Genomic DNA, 24,835 nt, shown 5'->3' with positions numbered 1-24,835 from the left:
TTACATAAGTTCAAAGATCAATTTGCCTTTTGGTTTTAAAGGATGTGTAATCTTTCCAAATATTAATGGGAACACTTCCTCCCCCACTAGTCCCAAGTAAAATTTTGTTTTTATTCTTCTGTTGCCTCTTATAATTAGCCATATGTTATTTTTTAGCTTGATTTGGCTTTTTTCCTTCCTAAACAGTAAACAACTTTATGACAAACACTAGCTTATTCATTATTTTTTCTGCATATAGTAGCTAACAAAATTATGAGTGTAGTAGATATGTAATAAAAGTTTGTTTGAATTTAATTGAATTCTTTCTGTTAGCTCAATAACGAAACAACTTAGTACTGTCTGATCTCGATATGGTATAATTGAAAGAGTTGGAAGATCTGAGCTTGAGTTCTTTAGTACACTGATATTTCCTGGCTTTTGTAAGACATAGCAAGTTAGTTTGTTTCTCTGAGCCTCAGTTTTCTTCTCCATAAAATGAAAATAGTGAAACTTTGGTTACCCACCGTTCTCCATTAGATTATTGTAAGGAAAAATTAAAAAATAATTCTAGACCTGTGATTTCATTGGAACAGTGAATTCCTGGTATGGAGTCTTTCTCCACTGATGCAGATCATAAGCTTATTTGTATCACATAGACTGAGCAAGTTATCTAGGGCAATGAGAGGTGACTTGCTCAGGATTACCCACATCCTAAATATCAGAGGCAAGATTTGAACTTGCTGATTTCAAGATAGGCCCTTTTTGTGAATAGAAATTTTGCCATGTTGGTTTGATGCTATGAGGAAAGTACTTTTTAAATCTCAAAGCGTTTTATGAAAGCGAGTTTTTATATTCCCTTACCTTTCACATTGTATCATTTAATTTTCTAGCATGCCTAAACATTCCTTCACCCAAGTCAAGAGACATACTAATAAAACAAACTTGAGAGTTCAAAGTAGTCAAGAATTTTTGTCTCTTATGGTAGTGTTTATTTTATATTTATAGGTAGGATTCTCTGTGACTATATAAAATGCCTCCATGCCTTTGTGCAAATTTATGAATTTGAAAACTGAAAGATATTATTTTGGGTCTCTTTCCCTGGATTATTGCTCCTTTCCCCCCAAATAGTCACAAAATATACCTTATCTATTCAGTCAATCCCTATTATTTGTTTGTCATATTTTGCAGAGCTGCTTTTCCCTTTTGTTGACAAATAAATCTCACCATTGTTTAAAACCAGTAGAATGAGTACCTTTTTTCCTCCTCTTATCCTTTACCTGTTATTTATATTTAAAAACCCCACCCCCAATTCTTTTGGAGAAAAAATAGCAATGGAACTCTCTTTTTATCCTTTTTTCAGCAATGTCTATTGTCCTGTCTTTCAATATTATTAAGAAGTAGAATGTCTTCCTTGAACTTGGGGAGGGGGGGAGGAGAAAATATTGATAAAGACTATTGTCAAAATATTTTGTATTACTTTAGTTTGTTTAAAATTAATTTGGTTTTGAAGAAAATGATAGTACCACTGTATATTTTTGTGTTTCTGTAAGCATAAAATACAGATCCATATGTATAAACATGTCACTTTATCACCGATTGTGAATATATTAACAAATTCCTCTATAGCACTTTCACTGGGACCACTCTACAAACTTATTTTTTGTTAGATGAGATCTCAACCACATTAATGTGGCCAGCTACAATTCTCCAGATTCTACTGGTTATCCTGAGGGGCTGTGTATCTTTTACTTTTACCCACAAGCCACCACTAGTATGTTTCACATTAACAAATAGTTTTCTAGACTTAGTTTCTTTAAAAAAGGGATTTACTAAAATTGTATAGTACTTGTATAGTAAGAATAGTTGATACAAAATATTCTGGCTGAGGGAGACTCTGAAAGATACAAATGAGGTCTATGGGAAAAGCAGGCTTAAACATTGAGTACATTGGTAATGAGGCACCAGAGACAAAGGGGTAAACTTATAATTCCTAGTCTGGAATTCGTTTTCTTAAGTCCTACTATTCTTTGCTGGTGAAAGGGGTTATGTTTCTCAAAGGTACTCCTCTCATAAGGTGATTTATCTTTTGTGCAATTAATTATCAATTTGTCATCTGTGTCTCACTCTATTTCCAGCTGGATGTATTTTCTGCTACTAATCCAGACTCTTGAATGGTGTGATCATTGGAGTGAGAGAATTTCTTATTTCCTCCAAAAGAGCAGTTTCCTCTTAGAGGATTGGCTCTAATTGGAATCTCTTAAACATAGAGTTCTCTCCCGGGATTGATTCATTATTTGGTTGCTTTCTGTTTTTATACAATAGTCTAAGGGACTGTGACTTCATGTTTTTCAGTCATAAGATACTTCTTATATGGCACCATCTGCTTTTATCCAGTTCAAGCCCCATAATCCCCTCAAACTGTTATTGCACCTAAAGAAATGATGGAGTGTGGTGTGAGGTGGAGCCAATATGGTAGCTTAGTAACAGTGAAATCCTGAAACCTCTCAGAATATCCTTCCGAACCTATCTTTAAAAGATGCCTCAAAAGGACAAGAGCCAAATATAAGGGGAAACTGGAAGCAAAGCTGGAAACAGAAAAAGGCAGGCTGACCCCCTCCTCCCCTTTCCCTCCTTGAACCAGGGCATAGGCAACTTTGGGATGCTGGGTTGTCAGCTATACCGAAAGAAGAGTACCTCAGACCCATCCCTTGAAATCCCAGGCCCTGGCAGGTGAGGTCTGGAGTTCCATAGCATTGAGAGCACTCAAGCCTCTGCTGAATCAGTGAAGATAGCCCCCTATGGCAAAATCCTATGATCCAGGGTGTAGGCAACTTTGGGATACTGGGTTGTGGGCTACATCAACAAAAGGACACCTCAGACCCACTCCTTGAAGCCACAGGGCCTGGCAGTGAGGTCTGGAGGTCCATAGCACTAAGTACTCTCAAGCCTCTGCAACAGCAGTGAAGATATGGAAATTGGTTCTGGAAGAACTCAAGAAAGAACTAAAACATCAAACAAGACAGGTTGAAAAAAATGGGAAAAAGAAATGAAAGTAATGCAACAATAAAATAGCAACTTAGAAAACCAAAATTGTTCAAATGGGAAAAGAGGCATAAATGGCCAATGAAGAAATGAGTTTCTTAAAAATCAGAATTGACCTCCTGGGAAAAAGAGACAAATAAATCAAATGAAATAGAGTGCCATGAAAAATATAATAGATCAAAAGGAAAATGAGGATCAAAAGGTCATGGAAGAAACTCAGTCTTTAAAAAATTAGATTTGGGCAAATTAAAAACTATGAGATCAGGAAACAATAAAACAAAATCAAAAGAATATAAAAATAGGAGAAAATATGAAACATCTCATTGAAAAAACAACTTACCTGGAAAATACATCTAGGAGAGACAATTTGAGAATAATTGGACTACCTGGAAATCATGACCAAAAAAGAAAAACCTAAACATCATATTACAAGAAATTATCTAAGAAAACTGTTCCGATATTCTTGAACAAGAGGGAAAAATAGACATTTAAAGAATCTAGAGATGACTTCCTGCAAAAAATCCCCAAATAATAATTCACAGGAATGTTACAGCTAAGTTCAAGAGCTCCCAGGCCAAGGAGAAAATACTACAAGGGGCCAGAAAGAAAAAATTCAAATATCATCTAGCCATAATCAGGATTACACAGGATCTGACAGCTTCCATACTAAAGGACTAAAAGGCTTGGAATATGATATTCCAGAAGGCAAGAGAACTGAATTTACAACCAAAAATCACCAGCCATCAAAATGGACTATATACTTTCAGGGGAAAGTATGGCCATTTAATAAAATAAAAGAATTTAATAAAATAGCAGATTTCCTGAAGAAAAGACCAGACTTAAACAGAATGAAGATTGTACTAAGAAATGGGAAGGAAGAAGTAAAATGAGGTGAATTATAGCACATAAAGAGGTGCATGGGGAGGGTAGAATACTGTTAAAAAGAGGGGAGGATGAAGGTGGTGATGGCAATATTTAAACTTTACTCTCATTGGAATTGGTTCAAAGAGGGAAGAACAGCCAGATTCATTGGGGTATAGAATCTTATCTTACCCTATAGCGAAGTAGACGGGGAATAAGGAAAGGGTGTGTGTGAAGGAGAGTAATACAAAGGAGGGAAAAATTGGGGGGGGGGGTGATTAAAAGATCCTATAGAGAAGTATAGGAAGGGAATAAGAAGGAAGTTGGTGTGAAGGAGAGTAAAAAAAGGAAGGGGGAAGTATTTAAAAGCAAAACACTGGTGTGGCGGGATAGAGTAAAAGGAGAAAGGGCAAGATTAAAAGAGGAAATAAAGATGGAGGAGAATACATAGATGGTAATCATCACTATATATGAATGCGATGAACTCGCCCATAAAATAGAAGCAGATAGCAGAATGGATTAAAAAACAAAGTCCTACTATATGTTGTGTATAAGAAACTCATTCAAGGCAGGAAGACAGAGTAAAGTTAAGAGGCTGGAGCAGAATCTATTGGGCATTGTGACAAGGAAATCACTTTAAAAGACTGATATATATTAATTTAAGGTCGCCAAGGAATTCAGCTATGTAATTCCTAAATGAAAACTCAAGTCAGCAGTCAACCTTTTATGGAGTTTAATTACAAACAGGATGAAGAAAGGTATTAGAGAGAGAGAGAGAGAGAGAGGGAGAGAGAAAGAGGAGAGAAGGGAATAGGGCTTAAATACCCCTTCTGTTTAGGCTGGGCCAAAAGGCCCAAGCCCTTAGATAGCTGGGGCAAAGAAAGGAGATCAGTCCCTATTACTCACGTGACCAAAATGGAGAAACAATCTCAGGGGCCTCCACCTCCAGCTTCCTTCAGAGCAAGCTTCTCAGAGCACCTCTCCAAACACTCAGAGCCAAAACTCTCCAACCAACCACCCCCCAGTCCTCAGACCCCTCTCTCTTTAAGCAAACCATCCAAGTTCCCTCCCCTCCATTCTCACATCTACCAATCACTGTCCATGTCTTCCCTGTGCCAATGGTGGCTCTAGCTTAACCCAGGACTGCCCAGAGGTCTGTGGCTTTGCACATGTCTGTTGAAGGTCATATTCTCAAATAATTAAATCTTGATTCTTTTCTACAGCCCTTCTTAAATCCTGTTACCCTGAGTAGGGTAGAGATTGGAATAATTAAATTTTGATCTATGCTGCAGCCCTTCCTAAATCCTGTTAGGACTGAGTAGGGTGGAGATTGTAATTTCCAAGACCTGGTTCTGTCATTCCAAGTATCTCTATTGTATCAATTCTAAAATCAGTCATGACTCAAAGAAATTCCTGTTCTATGCTTAAGCATAGGTCAAAGCCCTTTCCATTATTCAGCAAAAGGTTTCTGTCCTAAAGTAATCTTAAGAAGGGAGGAGGAGGAACCTCCCATGCCAATGGGGTTCACATTCCAATAGAGTTCCCACTATCAATAGGAAATTTTTCAAGTATGAAATTTCCCAATGGTGAAATTTCCAACATTTATAAGTCTAAGAAATTTTAAGGTTTACAGCATCAACTGAGAAAAAGAAGGCAGGAGTAGCAATCACAATTTCAGACAAAACGAAAGCAAAAAATAAATTTGATAAGAAAAGATAAGAAAAGTAATTACAAAAGTCAGTATAAACAATGATGAAATATCAGTCCTCAACATATATGCACCAAATTGTATAGTTTCCAAATTTGTAAAGGAGAAACTAAAGGATCTTAAGGAAGAATTATATAGTAAAACTATACTAGTAGGTGACCTTAACCTTCCTCTATCAGATCTAGATAAATCTTACCAAAAAAATAAATCAGAAAAGAGTAAGGGAATTGAATGAAATTTTAGAAAAGTTGGATTTAATAGATACCTGAAGAAAATTGAATAGGGATTAAAAGGAATATACCTTCTTTTCAGCAGCACATGGTACATATACAAAGATAGTTCCATGTATCAGGTCATAAAAACATCACAACCAAATGCAGAAAAGCAGAAATAATAAATGCAACTTTTTTTGGTTCATAATGCAATAAAAATTATAATCAATAAGAGTTCATAAAGAGGAAAATTTAAAATTAATTGAAAACTAAATAATTCTTCAAAACTAATTTCAATCAAGATAATGACAATGAATTGGGCATGAAATTAAGAAAAAGCTAGGAAAAGAACAAATTAAAAATACCCAGTTAAAGACTCAATTGGAAATCCCCAAAATCAAAGGAGAAATTAATAAAATTGAAAGTAAAAGAACTGTTGAACTAATAGGGATTAATCACATAGTAGAGCCATAAGCCTGGAGAGTATTAAACACTCCTCTCCTTATATCATACTACCTTTGAAGTACTGAAAACACATAGACCCGTAGTGCCAGCTCTGAATACAGCTGCATAAAAAACCTGAAACTTGGAAACTCCCTTTACCACAATTACAGAGCCCAACTTTAACAGTTTTTTAAACTAAAGTATAAGAAAAAGGCAGGAAGCAAACAACAAAATAGGACACTGTGTAGAAAGTTATTTTGGTGGTAGGGTAGATTCAAACTCGGAAGAAGACATGTCAGAACTGCTGTATTCAAAGTCTTTAAGACAAATATGAATTGTTTTCAAGCCCAAAAGGAATTAATGGAGGAATTCAAAAGGATTTTAAAAATAGATAAGAGAAGTAGAAGAAAAAATTGGGGAAAAAAAGAGAGAATGATACAGGAAAATCATGGGAAAAAATCAACAGCTTCAAAATGGTGGCATTTAAAGATACTGAAGAATTTAATATCTTTAAAAAACAGAATAGGCCACTTAGAAAAAGAGGTACAAAAATCCAAAGAAGAGAAGAACTTCTTAAAAAGTAGAATTGGTCCCTTGGAAAAAGAGGTATAAAAATTCACTTAGGAAAAGAACTTTTTTACAAAGCAGGATTGGCTGAATGCAATAGGTTACTTTTGCAAGCTCAGTCAAGAAAATTAGACCTTAAAAATAAAGAATTATGCGAGCAGAAGCTAATGAGTCCATGAGACAAATATGAAATATCTCATGGGAAAAAATAAGTGACCTAGAAAGTAAATCCTGGAGAGATAATTTAGGAATTACTGGACTACCTAAAAGCCATCATCCAAAAAAGAGCTTCGGCATCCTCCCCCCCCCCTTTTGTCATTAGGGGTGAGTTGAATATGATGAGATGATATGAAAAATAAAATAAAATTAAGGCATGAGAAAGAGGAGTGCCTTGGGAGGAGGAGGAATGGAAAAATAGAGTGAGATAAATTATTTCTCATGCTTTAAATAGTGGTGGGGAAGTGGGGAGGAGAGGAGAGCATGTGAACTTTACTATTATCAGAATAGGCTCAATGAGGGAATAACACATAGTCAATTGGGTATAGAAAGCTATTTTACCCTACAGTAAAATGGGAGGGAAAGGGGGTTAAGAGGAGGGACTGATAAAAAAAAAAGAGGTAAATTAGGGAGGTAGAGGACAGAAACTAAACAGATAAATAAGATGCATAGTAATACACAGTAATAATAGTGCAAAATATTTTTACAAGTTTGTCAAATAAAGGTCTCATTTCTTAAATATGTAGAGAAATGAGTTGAATATATAAGAATGTAAGTCATTCCCCAATTGATAAATGGTCAAAGGATGTGAACAGGCAGTTTTCAAACAAAATAATTAAAGCTTATGTGCAAAAAGTGCTCTAAATCATTATTTATTAGAGAAATGAAATTTAGAACAACTCTGAGATATACCTTCCAACCTGTCAGATTAGCTATCATGACAGAAAAGGAAAATGACAAATCTTAGAAGGCATATGGAAAAAGCTGGGACATGACTGCTTTGTTGTGGGGAAGTTGTGAATTGATTTAGTCGTTCAGGAGAGCAATTAAGATTTATGATGAAAGGGTTCAAAATACTTTGACCCAGTAATACCATTGCTAGGTTTGTATCTGAAAGAGATAAAAAGAAAGGTGTGGGGAGAAGAACATATATGTGCAAAAACATTTAAAGCAGTTCTTTTTAGGGGGACAAATATTTGGAAAGTTGAGGAGATACCCATCAATTTTGTGAATGGCTGAGTAAGTTATAGTATATGATTGTAATGGAATAATGGTTTAATAAATATCAAACAGGAGGAAATCAGAAAAACCTGGTAAGATTTACATGAACTGAAGCAGAGTATAATAAGCAGAACCATTGTACAGTGACATGAATACTTTACAATGAACCATTGTGAATAATAGTTGTTCTTAGCAATACAGTGATCCAGAACTGTCCCAAAGAACTCCTGATAAAAAAATGCCATCTTCCAGAGAAAATAACTGATAAGAGTCTGAATCAAGAACAAAGCAAAATAACTACTTGTTTGCAAGGTTTGATGTGGATATGATTTGGTTTATAGACTCTAAACAATGACCCTAGTGCAAATGTTAATAATATGGAAATAGGTCTGGATCAATGACACATGTAAAACCCAGTGGAATTGTTTGTTGGCTGTGAGAGGGGGATAGGAAAGAACATGAATCATGTAACCATGGAAAAATATTCTAAATCAATTATTAAATAAAAAATAAGCTTTAAAAAAGAACAAAGCAATCTTTTTTCACTTTCTTAATTTTTTTTCTATTTTGCATTTCCTTCCACAAAATGATTAATATGGGAAAATGTTTTACATGAATCCATACATGAAATCTATATGAGATTGCTTACCAGCTCAAAGGGAATGAGGCATTGGGCGTGAGGGTGTGAGAGAATCAAGACTCGGTATTCTCTGAAAAGTGTTGAAAACTTTTTTCATGTAATGGAGGGAAAATGACATTTAAAAAAAAATGATGAGATCCTTTCAGAAAAACTTAAGAAGACTTGGATGAAGTGATTCAAAGGGAAGCAAGCAGAACTAAGATGACATTTATATTGTAGCAAAATTAAATTAACATTTTTGAAAGATTTGGGAACTGTGATCAAAGCAATAACTAACTACAAATCTAGGAGACTTATTTTGGATCATGCTATCCACATTATGATAGAGAGCTGATTGACTCAATACAAATTGGAGCATCTTTTTGAGATTTTTTAGACATGACTAATTGGGGGATGTTTTGCTTGACTATTCATATTTGTAGCAAGTTTGATTTCCTTTTTTTGGCCTTAACATTAGGTAGGGCACAGGGAGGTGAGAAATAGAGAGTTTTAGAAGTACATACAAAAAAAATTGAATTTAGAAAAATTTAAGAAAAAAACAAGTCTGTCTTATTACTTATTACCCTATAAACTTGGATAAGTCACTTAACCTCCTTAGGCCTCAGTTTATTTAGCTATAAAATGAGAGATAGGATTAAATAGCCTTCAAAGCTTTAAGCTCTAGCTTTCTATGTGATTGTAATCAAGGGCAGACATTTTTGTCCATTATGTTGTTTCTCAAAAATTTTATTTTTTTAAAAAAGAACAATTTTAGACTTCTTTTGAGGTAATCTAATTATTCACAATTGTATTTTACATAGTACCTTCATGTGGTTTTTCATAGGTGAAACACTATTCTCAAGTATTTTTTAAAATAAAATTTCCTTTGTTAAATTGCCATTATGTCTACTTATTGTTTTGACATGGTTCATATGCATCAAATAGCACTCACTGTTTTGAAATGGAGCATGAGTAATACAAATTTTAAAATTAGCTTTGATTTTAATTTCTCCTTAAAAAGTAAGATACTCTCCAACACAACTTAATTTAAGTGTTGTGTTCTTCTTCCAGAGGGGCCATCTTACTCTGGAGGACTATCAGATCTGGAGTGTGAAAAACGTTCTTGCCAATGAATTTTTAAATCTCCTTTTCCAGGTATGTATTCAAGTTCTAAATAAGCCTTCTTCAGTGGGTATAACGTGCACTACCAGCAGTCTTAAGCCTTTCCTGTTGTTAATGAATTCATGTTGAAATTCTTTTTTTTTTTTTTTTGGATATGAGTATATAGACATTTACTAACTAAGATGAATTGAGTCATCATCTTGATTTGTCTTTAAAGTTTTTCAAAACCATGATCTAAGAAATAGAAAATTGAAATGCAGCTATTTAAATCCATTTTCTTTCTTAGCCATTTTAAAGCCTCTTCCCATTAACTAAGCAACTTAAAATTCAAATGTTTCTGTACACTTCTTTACTAATCACTTCTTTTCCCAGTGCTGTTAGTTAAAACTAAATCAAAAATAGAATTAACTCTTAATTTTGCCAGGGATGTATTGTCCATTAGTGGATTATCCCAGCTTGAAGGCTCTTTCAATTTGGCCGCTCATTGACAGGTCCAAGAAAGATTGACTGGGGAAGGCAGAAACAAATATCCAGGCAAGTGAGGCTTTTAAGTATTTATAGTTTATACTAAATCTCTTTCTCTGTTAAATATGATGAATCAGAAATGGCTGTTCTTCTCTGAGGTTTAGTTTCCAAAATAATTCAGGAAAGGCATCCTCATTATAAAACCTTTCTGAGCATGAACATCTTCCGATCCACCTTTGAAATAAGTGTTTGAGAGTATTATGAAACTTTAACCTATCATATTCCTCTTTATGTGTTTTTATGTATGTGTATGCATATGAATGTTCCTCAAAAATGGCTGGTTCCATCACTCAAGATATGGTTTATATTTGCTAAATGTTTCTCTTTCCTGTAGTTCATACCATTATTGCATGCTTGTTAGGAATGCAATTCATAATTAAGCATATTTCAAAAGTTTCCCAAGCTCTATAAATCCAGGAAATGACACTCTGAAGAATATAGAATTGTTATATTCTTAATAGTACTTAACAAGCTGAAATGTCTCATACAGCAGTTTTATGAAAATAGAAAATCTGTCTTTCCTGGCTATTATTGACTGATTTTTTTATTTAGGACCTAGAATCCACCTCATAAACCTGTAATATCAATTTAAATCAATAAGTTGTTCTACAATGTATTAAAATCTCCTACTGAAATTCAGGTTGATGACTTCATAAAGTATCTTCAGAAATGTTATGTGTATCACTCTCAGTCATACATAGATTGAACGTAGATCAACAATTTATCTCATTTAAAATTTTTCCATAGTGGCATATATTATTTGTTAATGTTTTGTTGTTTTCATCGTGCTGCTTTCCCCCCTAGTTTTAATGTTGCAGCTTTCTTTTCTAAGTCTTGTCTAAGCATTCCTGTCTTTCAGTTATAATATATTGATTGATCTTTCTCTCATCACCTTAGGATGCTTAGGAACATAATTTTTTAAGCTGCAATAACTCCAGAAGAACAAATACAATGTCATGGGGAAGTTGCAGTCTGTTTTATTGAAAGGTAGTGCTCCAACAAGTAAAAATTAGGAGTCTTATACTATTTTCATACTTACTTACTACAGCCTTTCCCCCTTATATTTCACTCATTTATTTCCTTTATTTAAGTTGTATAAGGTAGCTTTTTGCAGAAATATTTTGTGAGGTTTTAATCTTTTTCTAGGTAAGCACATATTTTAACTGTGCTTAAAGCCTCACATTCACTTTTAGTATGTGGTTAAATTGCAGGGTTTTTTTTTTTTGTTTTTTTGCTAGACTGAGCTGGGCAGCTTAGTTTTTGAAGAAAATCTTAACATATTCATTTTAAGAGATCACTCAGGTCTTAATATTCAAACCAACAGTGCATAAAGTAGATAATTTTAGACCAATTCCATTAATGAATCAGTATAAAAATTTTAATAAAATATTAGGAAGCAGATAATGGGAATGTACACAAGAATTTGACTATAACCAAATTGCTTTTATTCCTTGGGTACAAAATTAGGAAAACAATACATCTAAACCCAAGAACTGATATTAATTTGGATTTGTCTTAAACTGTGTTCTGTCTATGTAATCTCAGTGATTCCAAATCTATACCTAGTCCTTATCTCTGTTCAGAGCACCAGATCTGAATCTCCATCTGAAGTTATATTTCTCCTCGATATGTCTTAGAGACATGTCAAACTCCTCATATCTGAAACAGAACTTGTATTTCTCCCTGACCTCATTCTTCCAAACTTTCCTATATCTGTTGATGGTTATATTATTTTTGCCAGTCTCTCTAGTTCACAACTTTGGAGGCATCCTTGCTTCCTCATTATTCCCTTACCTTATATATCTAATAAGTAGCCAAGTCTTATGGATTCTTCCTCCACAATTTCTCAGTTACATCTTAATTCAAGCCCCTAGCTCCTTTTACCTTATATTAATGTAATATCCTTCTAATTAGTCTAACTGAATCCAACCCCTTTTTCTTTAACTTTCAAACTGATATTCCTTAATCATAGATATGGCCACATTCCTTCTCTCCTCAAGAAGTTACAGGGGCTCCTCCTGTTTGTAGGATTAATTGTGGATTTCTCTGTTTGGCATTTAAAGGCACACACAAACAAATAAACCTTTACCTTCTGTCTTAAGAGAGAAGGGCAGGGCTAGGTGAATGGGATTAAGTAACTTGCCCTTAATACAGCTAGGAAGAATGTGAGATCAAATATGAATCCAGGCCCTCCCATCTCCAGTCCTGCTGTTCTATCCATTCTGCTACCTAGCTGTCCTATCAATATAATTTTTTAAAACAGGACAAGGTTATATGAAGAGGCACAGAAAAAAAATTTAAGTCAGTATACTTATTGGATTTCCATGTCAGAAAGGGATTTCTTAAATGAGACAGTCTTTCCAAATGTCCCTGTGATTATGATCCTAGACAAGAATTATAGAAGGTAAGTTAATGTGGGAATGTGTGATTTGACTACATAGTATCACTGTTAGTCATGATTTCTTAATGATGTGTACATTCAGATGTTACTTTCACCCTCTCTACTACTCGCACTGATATTGGGTTCCCTTATCACTGTCATAATTTTAGATTTTAGGCAAGAGAAGAATGGTTAGATTATAAAATATATGTAGTCCTTAATAAAAATTGAAAAATAAAAATTGGTTCCTATCCTACATATCTAAATTGATCTGTTATCCCATCATATCGGGAATTTGCTCTAGCAGTGGAGATTTCCCATCTAGTTTTAACTTGTCCATGTTCTGTCAAAATTCACCATAGTGAGTATCCACTTACTGTGCTAAGAGAGAATTTACTGTTCCTTACTGTTAGGGATACCAGTACCCTAACTATCTATCTCTCCTTGCTCACTCTTTTTTTTTTTGTCATTTTCAAATATTATTCGTTGGAAACAAAGATCATTTTCTTTTCCTCCCCTCCCATAGCCGACGTGCGATTCCACTGAGTATCACATGTGTTCTTGATTCGAACCCATTACCATGTTGTTGGTATTTGCATTAGGGTGTTCATTTAGAGTCTCTCCTCAATCATATCCCCTCAATCCCTGAGGTCAAGCAATTGCTTTTCCTCGGTGTTTTTACTCCCAGTTTGTCCTCTGCTTGTGGATAGTGTTTTTTCTCCTAGATCCCTGCAGATTGTTCAGGGACATTGCATTGACACTAATGGAGAATTCCATTATGTTTGATTGTACCACAGTGTATCAGTCTATGTGTACTGTGTTTTCCTTGTTCTGCTCCTTTTGCTCTGCATCGCTTCCTGGAGGTTGTTCCAGTCCCCATGAAATTCCTCCACTTTATTATTCCTTTTAGCACAATAGTATTCCATCACCAACAGATACCACAATTTGTTCAGCCATTCCCCAATTGAAGGGCATCCCCTCATTTTCCAATTTTTGGCCACCACAAAGAGCGCAGCTATGAATATTCTTGTACAAGTTTTTTTCCTTATTATGTCTTTGGGGTACAAACCTTGCTGTGCTATGGCTGGATCAAAGGGCAGACAGTCTTTTAGTGCCCTTTGGGCATAGTTCCAAATTGCCCTCCAGAATGGTTGGATCAATTCACAAATCCACCAGCAATGAATTAATGTCCCTACTTTGCCACATCCCCTCCAGCATTCATTACTTTCCTTTGTTGTCATGTTAGCCAATCAGCTAGGTGTGAGGTGATACCTCAGAGTTGTTTTGATTTGCATCTCTCTGATTATAAGAGATTTAGAACACTTTTTCATGTGCTTATTAATAGTTTTGATTTCTTTGACTGAAAATTGCCTATTCATGTCCCTTGCCCATTTGTCAATTGGAGAATGGCTTGAGTTTTTTGTACAATTGATTTAGCTCTTTGTAAATTTGAGTAATTAAAACTGTCAGAAGTTATGAAGATTGTTTTATGAAGACAGATTTATGAAGATTGTTTCCCAATTTGTTGCTTCCCTTCTGATTTTAGTTACATTGGTTTTGTTTGTACAAAAACTTTTTGATTTGATGTAGTCAAAATTATTTATTTTACATTTTGTGACTCTTTCTAAGTCTTGCTTGGTTTTAAAATCTTTCCCTTCCTAAAGGTCTGACATGTATACTATTCTGTATTCGCCTAATTTACTTATAGTTTCCTTCTTTATGTTCAAGTCATTCACCCATTCTGAATTTATCTTGGTGTAGAGTATGAGGTGTTGATCTCCTTGCTCACTCTTGACCAACCTGTCTTCTCCTATCCATGTTGTAATCTTTGATGACATCTTTTCTTTCCTTTTCTATAGAGGTTGTATTTGGTAATGTGCTGCAGCTTACTTATATTCATCATACATATCCCTATTCCAACTTCCATCACAGTTGTAAATACCTTTAACAAGCTTACCACTGTTTGTTTTATGTCTTTCCCAATGCTTATTATAAAAGTTATTCAGCATAGCTATTTTATTAAATCTTCCAAGGAATCCTAAATGATCTTAATGTAGGAATAAGAGACAATTTGATGTAATAAAAGAGCTTGTCATAAGGTTTGTTTTTCTAAATTTAATGTTTTCATAATCAACAATTTTGATACAATAGGATCTCTCATCTCACTTAATTCTGATTTATAAAGATGTGATCCACTGTTAAATTTTGCTTGTGAAAGCCTGCTTGTTCCTTGCTAATGCTTTCATTAAAGAGTCCCTTGATTCATATGTAGTTGACTCTCATAAAAATTTTATATAGGTGGAACAGCAGCTATTGTTGATCTGTTGGTCACCTATTGTAGGACATAAATAAGGTAGAGCTTCTATCCACACATTTGGTATTTTCTCTTCTTCAGATTGCTTATATATCGATTCTCATTGCCTTCACAACATGGAATTCCATATATTACTGTACTTAGTTCAGTCTGGCTACTTTGCCTAATTCTCTTTGGTATTCTTCCTACCCCCCTGTAGAGCTACTTTAAGGTTTGCAATGTTAGGATCTCCTCTCCTTGGTGGAGAAAACAGCTCATTGAATTGCTTTTTGGCATATATTTTCTGTTTTTCTCTGGAGTCCTTTTCCCACTTTAATAAATCTTTTTCTTCCTCATAAAATGTCAGTTTTGCTCTTCTTCACATTGTGTTTTTAAAATTAGCCTCTATTTGTTTTATATGAAAGCTAGCTAAAACTGTAATACTTTTTTCAGTTAACTCTACAGATTTTACAGGGAATTCGTCAAACTGAAGCTTTGACCTTATTCGTCCAGGATCCTGCCTAGGAAGTCAGCCTCATGCCTTGTACTTGTTAATACTCTCAGTAAGTTAGTCATTGGCATGTGTTGGTAAATTCTTGATTCCTCTTTCTTCTTCCTAGGTGTGCCATATAGTCTTGGGTTTAAGACCTGCTACTCCAGAAGAAGAAGGACAAATCATTAGGTAAGTGTGGGATGTTTGCTCCATAGTATGCATTTCAGAGCTGGGGTGGGTGGGTAACAAAATTAGATGCCAGTTAACATTTTTACCATTCACAGTTGACTCTTATAATTAATGCTATATGTTTCTTCTTAAATCAGAGAATGAGATATTCTGTCCAATTCTGAATAAATTTGACTTAATATCAAATAATCAAATTCGTAGATTTGCTATTTCAGAGAATCGGGACATGAAATATCCTTAATATTAAAATTAATTCTGAATATAATTAAGTCTCAAGTAGTTAGAAGGCCTTTTAGAATCTTTTAGTTCTTTATAGTTATATGAATATCAAATTATTATATACTACGGTATACAGGTAGAGGCTGGTTGAATCTTTTGTGGTTCTGGCATATCATAAAAATTGCTTTCTTCAATGAATTGAGTGGTATTTTTTGGTATTTTCTTGCCTGGCATTTGAGTTTCTTATAATAGGGCACAGAAAAATATATAATTATTTGAGCCTCTGATTGAGAGAGTTCTGGATAATATACATCATATTCATGTGTATGATTTCTTTCTTACAAAAACACTTAAATATCCATTATTTCATTTGATCCTCACAGTATTCTTTCTGAGTTAATTAGAGGTAGGGATTATCTCAAGTTTTTTAGATTGGGAAACTAAAATTTAAAGAGGTTGTCATTAGATATAGTATCATAACTAGGAAGTATGTACTTAGGGTTCCTTGATTTTAGGTTGTGTGGAATCCCCTTTGGTCATTTAGTATGTCTACTGAATAGAGTTCCTGACTTTGAAGCAGGAAGTCCTGAGTTTAAATCCTATCTCAAATACCAACTTATTGTGTAACTCTGGGCAAGTTGCTTAGCTTTTATCAATCTGTTTCCTTATCTATAAAATAGAGATAAATAGGATTGTTATGAAGAGGAAATGAGATAATTTAAAGTACTTTCCAAACCCTAAAGTGCTTATGTAAATGTTTGTTACTATTTTCTAACAAACTCATTATTTGAACATAGAAGTACCAATGATTAAATGATCACATTTTGTGCTTTGTCTAGGCAATCCATTTGCCTTAAATAGTAAATGTAAGGGTACTGTTTTAAAAATACAATTACTTTTTTTAATTCTATTTTTTCTCTCTTCTTGTTTTAAACACACTTCCATTTTAACATACCCATTCATAGCTTTCAAATGTTGGCAGATGTTTTAGAAGGTTTGTGTTTCTTTAATTTCTTTTAACCATTATTTAAAAAAGAGATAACAAATGAGATTTAAGAAGACTCAATTGAGAATGTTATAGCAGCCCTGATTTTTATGGTATGTTATGAATTTCAGTTTTTCTTATAGCATTGTATACCACCCAAAGTCATTATATACAATTTTTAAAATGATCTGTTATTTTATTATTATAGCAAACTCTGGGTGATGAATATCCCTTTCCCAATTCTGGTTGGCATTTGCTCAGCAAATTTTAATGTTAGAGAGTTAAATGGAACAATGAGAAATGAGGAAATTGCTTAGGGTTAGGCAGCCAGTATATGTTAGTGGTAGGATTTGAACCCAGATTTTCTCATATTCTGAGGCTTTCAACAAACTATTATGATACTGAATTTAGTTTTCATATTTAAAAAGAACACTGTGTAACCATAAGATTTAGAGCTGAAAGAGAAATGAGAGACCATTTAATTCAACAGTTGTTTTTTTATAGATGAGCTACTAAAACCCAGAAAGAGTAAGAGACTTGCCCAAGGTCTCTCAGGTAGAAAATGACAGATTTGAACTTGAATCCTCTTTCTCCATATCTAGGACACTTTCCATTTTACCCTGCTAGCTCTCAAAACTATATTTTAGATGTATCCTTTTTTTTTATTTAGCAATTCAACATCATACTTGATATATTTATTTAAAGAATTTAAAATTTTAAATAAAAATGTAAGTAAAAATCATTTACTGGCCTCTTCCTTGATTTCCATTTTTCTACCTGTTTTAGACTTCAGAATTTAATTTGATGAACATTTGTTGAAAGTGAATTAACTTGTAACCTTATGAAGTCAAGTTTTTCCTGACATAACTTAACATTCATTACTTATTGAATTTTCAGTTTCTACAAACTTTGAGCCAGATTTACAATGGAGACATTGATTTTTCTCATTAATTATTCTGGTTCTGGAGACATTCTACAAACAGTAGTAAAAGATTTTAGCAGTGATTGCAAATCTTTTAGAGATGGAATATTAGGCTCTATTCCCACCCCACCCCCTAGACCAAGTGTGCCCCATGCTAGCCTTCCCCCCTCCCCCCAATTCCCCAGAGAGGGGAGGGAGGAAGCATTCACATTGGGCTGCTGGGCTGAGGTGTGGGTGAAATAAGGAATGTCCTGAGGCTCATGGAGAGGGGGAGGGGAACAGCTCAGCCCTGAATCCATCTGGCTTTCTAGTAATGAACTCTGGCAGATGACTGTAGGAGTGCCCACAGAGCGGGCTCTGCATGCCCTTTTTGGCACATGTGCCATAGGTTCACCATCATGGGATCATAATAAGTTGGTATTTGACAAAAAATATAGAACCAAGTTTTTGAGATACTGGGAGAATTGGAAAGTAGTTTAGCAGACTAGGTATAGACCAATATCTTACACTATCCACTAAGATAAGATCAAAATGGATATGTGATATAAAAGGAGATATCTAAAGCAAATTAGAAGAACAGGGAACATACTACCTCTCATTTATGGATAGGAGAGGAATTTATGAATAAGCAAGAGATGGAAGGCATTGTGAGATATAAAATGGATAATTTTTGTTACATTGGAAATTGTTTCTGTACAAATAAAATTAATGTAGTAAAGGTCAGAAGAAGAACAGAAAAATTTTGGGGGGAAAATTTTGTATGGTTTCTCAGATAGAGGTCTCCTCTCCACAATGTATAATTGAGCACTTTGTGAAATAAGAACCATCATCCTATTGATAAATGGCCAAAGGTTATGAACAGACAGTTTTTGGATGAAGAGATCAAAGCCATATATAGGTATATTTTAAAATGCTCTATATCACTACTGAGTTGAAAAATGCAAATCAAAACAATTCTGAGATACTATCTTGCACCTATCAGATGGGATAAACGGGCAAAATGAGAAATGTTGCAGAGAATGTAGAATAATGAGGGCACTAATACAGTGTAGGTGGAACTGTGAACTGATCCAATCATTTTGAAGAACATTTTGGAATTATGCCCAGGGTTTTAAAATTGTATACTTTTAGATCCAGCCAATACTATTGGTGGGTCTGTTTCATAAGGAGATCAAGAAAAAGGAAAAGAACCTATATGTTCCAGAATATTTATAGCAGCTCACTTCATTGTGACAAAAATCTGGAAATTGAGGATATATCCATAATTTGGGGAATGGCTAAACAAATTGTGGTATATATTTGTGATGTAATATTGCTGTGCCATAAGAAATGATGAGCAGTTTAATTTTTAAAAAACTTGGAAAGATCTACATGAAGAAATGATGAGTGAAACAAGTAGAACTAAGAAAACATATATACCAAAGAATTAATATACACACATTTGAGGGGTGGGTGGGAGGGTGATATCTTTTATGGTGTGGAGAGTAGAGGAAGGGGCTGAAATACCTAGGAATAAGTTTTAATAAATAAACAAACATATGAAAATCAATTAGTAGCTGAAAAGAACTATTTAAAATGCCATGGAATTGACAACTATTTATGATGGTTAAACTCCTAGATCAGCCATTATTAAGAAGCTATTTAACTCACGATTAAAAAAAAAATTCATACTAGTTCTGGATATTCCTAATTAGGCATAAGAAAATGTAAGTAACATTATTAGTTTGTTTTTCAACTTTAAGAACTCTTTATTTGGTGATTTGTTCTTATTATGGTTCCCATATTCTAGTTTTCTATTTGACACAAGTATTTCTTTTGTTTAGGGGTTGGTTAGAAAGAGAGAGCAGGTACGGCTTGCAACCAGGACACAACTGGTTTATCATTTCCATGCAGTGGTGGCAGCAATGGAAAGAATATGTCAAATATGTAAGTATAATATTCACTTTACACATTTTAAATTGCATCTTCAAAGAAATCTATACAATCACTATCCATTAATAAAATCCTTTCATTATTCAATGACATATATAAAGCTCTTTTCATCTTATACCTGAGAGGGACCTTTAGTTAAGATAGTTTTTCCAACATGTTTGTGCCTGGGAAAGATACTGATTATAGATAACTTCAAACTTTAGACATTATTATTGTCATTGTCCAAGTCAAAAGAGAGGAGTATATAACCACATCCCCTTTTGAGGAGGGGATGGCTTACCATTTTAGAGTTGCCTATTTAGGTATAGGAATAAGGAATATAAATTTTAAAGAGCTCTAAGAATCATCTAATATAGAGCCCTATTGCAGGTTAAGTGACTTGCTCACTTATTAAATGAAGAGATGGGATTCTAATCCATTTTTACTGACTCTGACTTTACTGTAATTTTAATCTGTTTTTATTGGCTTGTAGGTAAGTGCTTTTTCTGATATAGAATCAGTGAGTGGATTTATTTGCATTGCCTTCCAAATCAATAGGCAATTGATTAGAAGGACATTCCTTGAGAGTAAAATGGTAGCTAAGAAAGGCAAAGCAAGTTGGATAAGTCAGCAACCTTTTATTAAACTGGTTCCTATGTAGGAGGCACTATACTAAGCAGTGAATTAGATAATTAAAAAGTTTAGATAAAGCAAGTTCAGTGTATTCATGGAACTTATAGGCTAGTTGGAAGGATAAGATAAACACAAATAAATATAATATGCTGCATTATGTTATAAATTCATTAGAAAGTTGGGAAATGTAAAAGGAAGATGATTATGAATCCAAGGGGTCTGAGAAGGGTTAATTAAGTAGGGGGCATTTGAACTGGACTTTAAAGGATGTATAGGAATTCATGAGGAAAAGGGAAAGGGAGTGGAGGGCATTGTAGACATTGTAAATGACATTAACAACACTTTTGAGGCCTGAAACACAGTAGATTACCTATGACAAAAGTAATATGAAAGGTTATAATGTGAAAGATAGAGGGGTATTAGACTATGAAGGGCCTTGAATGACAGACAGGGGAATTAAAGTAGTAGGAAGGCATCTGAGACCAGAGATAGAAATTAAAAACATAAACGTCAGCCAAGAATATACAAATTTATGCCTATTGGCAGGTGAAATGATGGCTTTTCTGGAAAACTCCAAAGAATCATCAAAGAACTGAGACACTGGCCTCTTGTAAATTGTTAGCAATATTAGTATTGGCAGTATATAACAGAATGTAACAGTGAAAAAATTGTGAGGAATTTTAGAAAGGGAAATCTCATTCTGCATCTCTACAAAATGCCTAAAATACCTGAGAGTCAGTCTGCCAAGACATATTCTGGACTAAATACAGTTGTAAAACAGCCAGATATGTTCTTCTCTGCCAAGAATTTGATTTTTTCCATTAGGCCTTTATATTGGAGAACAACTAGGTCATTCCAGGGTCAGCCCTAACCAAGGTTGGTCCAGTGATTGAGCACTGGGAATTAAAATGCAGTGTGGTATTTGTAGTCCATGATATGAAATAAAAATTTTATTAATAACAAATTAAAAGAATACAGCTTTTAAAGTTAAAAAGGATATAAAATGCTACCCCTCTTGTCTCCTTATTTATTGTGGCAATTAGCCATCCTAAGTCAGGATTTTTCCCATGACTTGTGCCTTTTATTCCTCTGGCTGCAGGGAAGTAAAAATTGACCTCACTTTTACTCACTCTGGTCTAGTCCAGCCTAAATAAAACAAATGTCTTTCCTATTACATAGGTGGAAGTAGAGGAAAATGGTATTCAGAAACATACCTCTTATTCGTCCTTGTCCTCCCCCTTACCCTACCTGTTTTTGCTGTTTGAGCAAAAGCTGCTTTAAAATGTACTTTAAAAAAAATCAAAACTGACCAGTAGGAGAAAGTAGAGGTTTATTAGGTATTTGTTGGACAATTTTTAAGAAGAATTGTAAATGGGTTAATAATAGTTTCCAAATTGTACATTAATAATTATATATGGTAAATATTTCCTTTAAAAGTTACCTCCCCCTGAATACAAAACACTAAACAAAGTATTAATTATTGATTTCCAAGATGAAACATATATGCAAATGATGTGATGTTTATTTCATCATGCTCGAGATACTAGATAATGCTTTGGACTTGTGTTCTAAAGAATATTCCATCTGAGAGCAGAATCAGAGGACCTGGGTTGAAATTTGACCTCAAACACTTCCTATTTATGTGACTTTAGGCAAGTCATTTAAGCTTATTTGCCTAACCCTTGCCCTTCTTTCTTGTAGTTGTTAAGACTGAAAGAGAGTGTTTAAAAACATTTTTTTAATCTGCCTGATAAATTACTAATTATTAATGTGTTGGTTCTTTACTAAGTACCATGTCCACAAGTGTACTCATTTTCTCTGATGGAAGTTAGCAAAATTCATATAGTGGTAAAAAGGTTTTATGAATTTCTAAATGGAAGGCACAAAGGGCAAAAGAATTATTATTTATATAGGAAAATAAATAGTCACTGTGCAAAAGTGATTTATCCCAGTTTCCTATGATCCACTTTGGCTTTTGAATACTTGATTGTTTCTCCATTCACTGAGTTCTAATTGATGTTTTCCCTTTATATAACAAGCTAGACTTCCCTTCCCCCTCCCCTTAGTGAAATCTCCCTCTGTAGAAATGTCAGTGGAGATCATGGGGCAATCTCTTTTGTTCAGGCCCCATTGTGATATGTTTGGTTTTTTCCCCTACTGTTTGAGAACTACCAACCCCCTTCCCTTACCCAGAATGGTTAAGGCTAGAATATATATTAAAACATAAAAAAATCATGAAACTTAAGCACCAAGAAGGGTATTTTTGAATACATCTAATTCAATTCTCTCATTTCCTGATGTGGAAACTGCAACCCAGAATAAGTTAAAGGATTTCCCCAAAGTTATTGACTGAGCTAAAAGTCCAGATCCCAAGTTTCAGTACTCTTTCTGCTTCAATACTGCCCTACCACCCATGTGACTGAACCACTTTTTTCTATATCTCAGGAATATAAGTTTGACAAAGTTCTGAGTAATTGGAGTAACATTTAATTATATAGTTTCACCTGGTTCTCTTCAAATAAGGCCTTTAAAGGTGCAGAATTGATAGATGATTCTTTTAAAAAACATTATTATACTCCTATTAAGAGCCATACACTAGGGGGCAGCTGGGTGACTCAGTGGATTGAGCGTCAGACCCAGAGACAGGAGATCCTGGGTTCAAATGTGGCCTCAGACACTTGCTAGCTGTGTGACCCTGGGCAAGTCACTTAACCCCCATTGCCTAGCCCTTACCACTCTTCTGCCTTAGAACCAAGAGCCAATATTGATTCTAAGACAGAAAGTAAGAGTTTAAAAAAAAAAAAAAAGAGCCATACAGCTATCCTGAGTACTTGAGGGATACAAAGAAAACAACAAAATTGTCACTATTCACCCACCTCCCCTTACAGTCAGTCATACATTCACTAATCTGGGCATACAAATTCAAAAATGAAGAAAATAATCTCTCACCTCAAGTAACTGATATTTGCAGCATGTGCACAGATAGGGAAATAAATAAATACATATTTAAATTAAATATAAAATAATTATGGGAATTGAGGAAGACAATAGCACAAGGGGCCTAAGGATCAGGATAATCTTCTGTTAAGCTGAATTTTGATGAAAGCTAGCGAAGCTAAGAAATTTAAGTGAAAGAATGCATTCTCCAACATGGACAGCCCCAGTCAAGACATAAGGTTGGTGCATAAAAACAACTTGGGATGGAATATAGAATGTTTTCAAAGGAATTATATAAAGGCAAGGTGTGGTGTTTTAAATACCAAACAAGAAAGTATTAGAGAGCCTCAGGTGCTCCTTTAAGCCAGAGGAATGAAAATGGTCATATCTTTGTTTTAATTATGCCACCTACTGACTATGAGGGAGGATTAGAGAAAAGAAAAACTGTATCCAGGAAACTAGTTAAGTGGTTATAGCAAAAATGATAAGAGTATAAATTAGTGTTAGTTATAAAGTGAGTGGAGATGGAATAGATACAGGATATGTTGTAAAAGTAATCAGTAAAACTTAAAAGCTGATTGAATAGTGGAATGAGGAAGGTAGGCTAGTCAAGGATGATTTCAAGATTGTTAACCTGGTTAAGTAAAAAAAAAAATAATATTACCCTTAACATAAATCAGGAATTTATAGTGAGAAGAGAGTGGGAGAAAAGATAAGAGAATTTTATTCTCAGTGGTAAGTTTAAGATGCCTATTGGACATCCATTTCAAAATATCCAATAGACAGTTGCTGAAATGGTACTGGATCGAGAGAGAGAGAGAGAGAGAGAGAGAGAGAGAGAGAGAGAGAGAGAGAGAGAGAGAGAGAGAGAGAGAGAGAGAGAGAGACAGAGAGAGAGAGACAGAGAGAGAGAGACAGAGAGAGACAGAGAGAGAGACAGAGACAGAGAGATAGAGACAGAGACAGAGACAGAGACAGAGAGACAGACAGAGACAGAGAGAGACAGACAGAGACAGAGACAGAGAGACTGAGGATGAATATTGTGATCCCTAGAAATCATCTCTCTAGAGATGTAGTTGAGAGACAGTGTAGTACAGTGGAAAGGGCCCTGACTTTGGAGTCAAAGAAACTGTGTTCAAATCCTACCTCTCTCACTACTTGTAAAGACCTTAGACAAATTGTCTAACCTCGATTTATTTATAAAGTGAGGTGGAGGTGGGGTTGAACTAGATGACATCCTAGCTTGAAGTACTGAATCTGTGTTCTGATAAACCCATGGTAGGTGAACAAAACTTAACCTATAGAATGATTAGAGTGACTAGTATAGATATGAATGATCTCTACCCCCTACCCACCTTTTCCCAAATCTAGAGTAGGATGTGGAAGGTGACCTAAAAAGAGCCAATGAGAAAGATCCAGGTAGGTAGAAAAAGAACAAAAATCCATGAAGGAGAAAATATTCAGAGAGTGAAAAATGAAAGGTGTAATGCTCTAATGAGGGCAAAAGGATGAGAAAAAAGCATTAGGTAGGCGATGTGATAACTTTAGAAATATAATTTCAATTGTATGATGGGGT

General features: G+C 34.5%; 1 protein-coding gene across 1 annotated transcript in view; it reads left to right on the top strand.

Annotated features, from left to right (window-relative positions):
• USP32 (ubiquitin specific peptidase 32) overlaps positions 1-24,835 on the top strand; it is a 258,739-nt gene that overhangs the window by 177,866 nt on the left and 56,038 nt on the right. Inside the window, exons 10-12 of the mRNA XM_007481750.2 lie at positions 9,722-9,805; positions 15,591-15,652; positions 19,602-19,704. Coding sequence (XP_007481812.2) covers positions 9,722-9,805; positions 15,591-15,652; positions 19,602-19,704 — 249 coding nt within the window. The remainder of the gene's footprint in view (positions 1-9,721; positions 9,806-15,590; positions 15,653-19,601; positions 19,705-24,835) is intronic.

This window comes from Monodelphis domestica, chromosome 2, assembly GCF_027887165.1.
Source record: "Monodelphis domestica isolate mMonDom1 chromosome 2, mMonDom1.pri, whole genome shotgun sequence".
Lineage (NCBI taxonomy): Eukaryota > Metazoa > Chordata > Mammalia > Didelphimorphia > Didelphidae > Monodelphis > Monodelphis domestica.
This window is presented reverse-complemented; position numbering and strand designations above follow the sequence as displayed.